Source organism: Helianthus annuus, chromosome 9, assembly GCF_002127325.2.
Source record: "Helianthus annuus cultivar XRQ/B chromosome 9, HanXRQr2.0-SUNRISE, whole genome shotgun sequence".
Taxonomy (NCBI): domain Eukaryota; kingdom Viridiplantae; phylum Streptophyta; class Magnoliopsida; order Asterales; family Asteraceae; genus Helianthus; species Helianthus annuus.
In genome coordinates this window covers 132,691,389-132,693,299 of record NC_035441.2, presented here as the reverse complement: position 1 = coordinate 132,693,299, position 1,911 = coordinate 132,691,389, and the positions used below count along the sequence as shown (strand labels likewise).

General features: G+C 36.2%; 1 protein-coding gene across 1 annotated transcript; it reads right to left on the bottom strand.

The window, feature by feature from the left end:
• Positions 1-603: 603 nt before the first annotated feature.
• On the bottom strand, positions 604-1,668 carry LOC110876400. The gene has a single exon (XM_022124573.1). It carries the CDS (start codon positions 1,666-1,668, stop codon positions 604-606), a length of 1,065 nt encoding a protein of 354 aa, XP_021980265.1.
• Between the last annotated feature and the right edge of the window lie 243 nt (positions 1,669-1,911).

Sequence of the window (1,911 nt, the reverse complement as noted above, 5' to 3'; positions counted from 1 at the left end):
TAAAAAACTTATCATAAGTGTGTGAACACTTCTTTATAAACAACATTGGTTATAGTATCTGTAGGTTTCCCATCCTTATCGAGAATTAACATCTTCACCCCTTCTCTTGATTTAACTCTTGATAATGCTACATATAATTGCCCATGTGTAAAAACTGGCTCTTTTAAAAAAAGTCCAACCTTAGACAAAGACTGGCCTTGACTCTTATTGATTGTCATAGCGAAACACACAGCAACAGGAAACTGTCGTCGTTGAAAAGCAAAGGGTATTTTTTTTGTCTGACGGAATCATGCTAATTCTTGGAATGAATGTTCTAGTTCCAACATTAGCACCTGATATAATTTTAGCTTCCATAACCCTCTTTCCAAGAAATGTAACCTGCAACCTTGTACCATTACATAATCCATTTTGTTGGTCAATGTTCCTAAAAAGCATAATTGGAACACCGACTTTCAGAACCAAACGATGATTTGGTAAACCAGATATCTTTAAACCATTCAGGACATCAGGTGAATACAACTCCTGCTGGAAGGAATCTATAACTTGTTCCGTTTGACATATACTATCAGAGCTTAGGTATTGTGTTGGTTCACCAGGAAACAACTATAACAATCGATCATTTATTTCATGTACGACCTCATTTTTTGGTGTCAGAATCGCCTTTTCAGAACAATAATCTCGATCCATATATCTTTCTAAAACCGATGGATATACAAATTGAATCAAGCTTTCAATGGGATCAAAAGAATCTGTGATTAGAAGATCAGAAGGTATTTGTACAATTGCCACACCATCGTTGTCCCCTCCAACTTTACCCTCGTCAATATCGAGAAGCCATTTGGCAAATTTCTGTGTCTCCTCCAATCTAGATTGTAAAGCACCGATAGTCAATTTCATGTTTTTGGTCAAAGTAAGTAATTTACATTGGGACCATATATACGATGAACTCAACGAAGCATTCACAATTTCTTGCCTACTTCCGTTTGGAATAACTGGAAGAATTTGTCTAAAATCACCACCAAACACGATTACTTTACCTCCAAACAAACCATCCGACTGACGATTGCTTTTATCGACCAACACATCTTTAAATGTTCTGTCTAAAGCTTCGAACGCATGTCTGTGTACCATGGGTGCTTCATCCCATATAATCAACCTAGTATGCTTAAGTAAGTAAGCTACAGCACCATCAGGCCTTATGTGACACATAGAATTCTCATCTAAATTTATGGGGATGTGAAATCTAGAATGGGCCGTTCTACCTCCTGACATTAGTAACGAAGCAATACCACTGGAAGCAACATTTAAAACAATCTGCTCTCTAGACCTAACAGATAAGGCTAACGTCTTCCACAAAAATGTCTTACCTGTGCCTCCATATCCGTAAACAAAAAATACACCTCCTTTGTCACCTTCGACGGCTGTCATTATTTGATTATAAACGGAGAGTTGTTCATCAGTCAGTGAAGATTTTAGAGTAACTAACTCGCTCTGAATCTGAGGAATATCAAAAGATAGTTCTTCGTCAACCAAACATTTGTTTCCAACAGCAAAGGAAGCATAATCAGGATAAGGAATGGTTGACCATCGTGTCAATGACGAACCATTTCGAATCAGGTACTTTTCAATCTCCACCAATGTTTGGTTCTTCAATCTCTCATCCGACATTAGAAGTTCTGAAAGGAAAAAAAGTAAATAAATATAAAAAATGTGAATAAAATGTATGGAATAATGTTTTGGGTAATATATTAAAAACAAACCTTTGTTCTTTGTTGCTTTTCTTCTGTTGTATAAAATGTCATCACCCAAGTATTTCCATGTTTATTCAAATACATATTCAGGTCTTGATAATATGTTTGACAAAAGCAAAGTAACAAATAGTGCACGAGTATAAGGACCATCTTCCGCAAA

Excerpts from the sequence above, each read along its gene's own strand:
- LOC110876400 (XM_022124573.1), bottom strand. The coding sequence starts at position 1,668 with ATGTCGGATGAGAGATTGAAGAACCAAACATTGGTGGAGATTGAAAAG.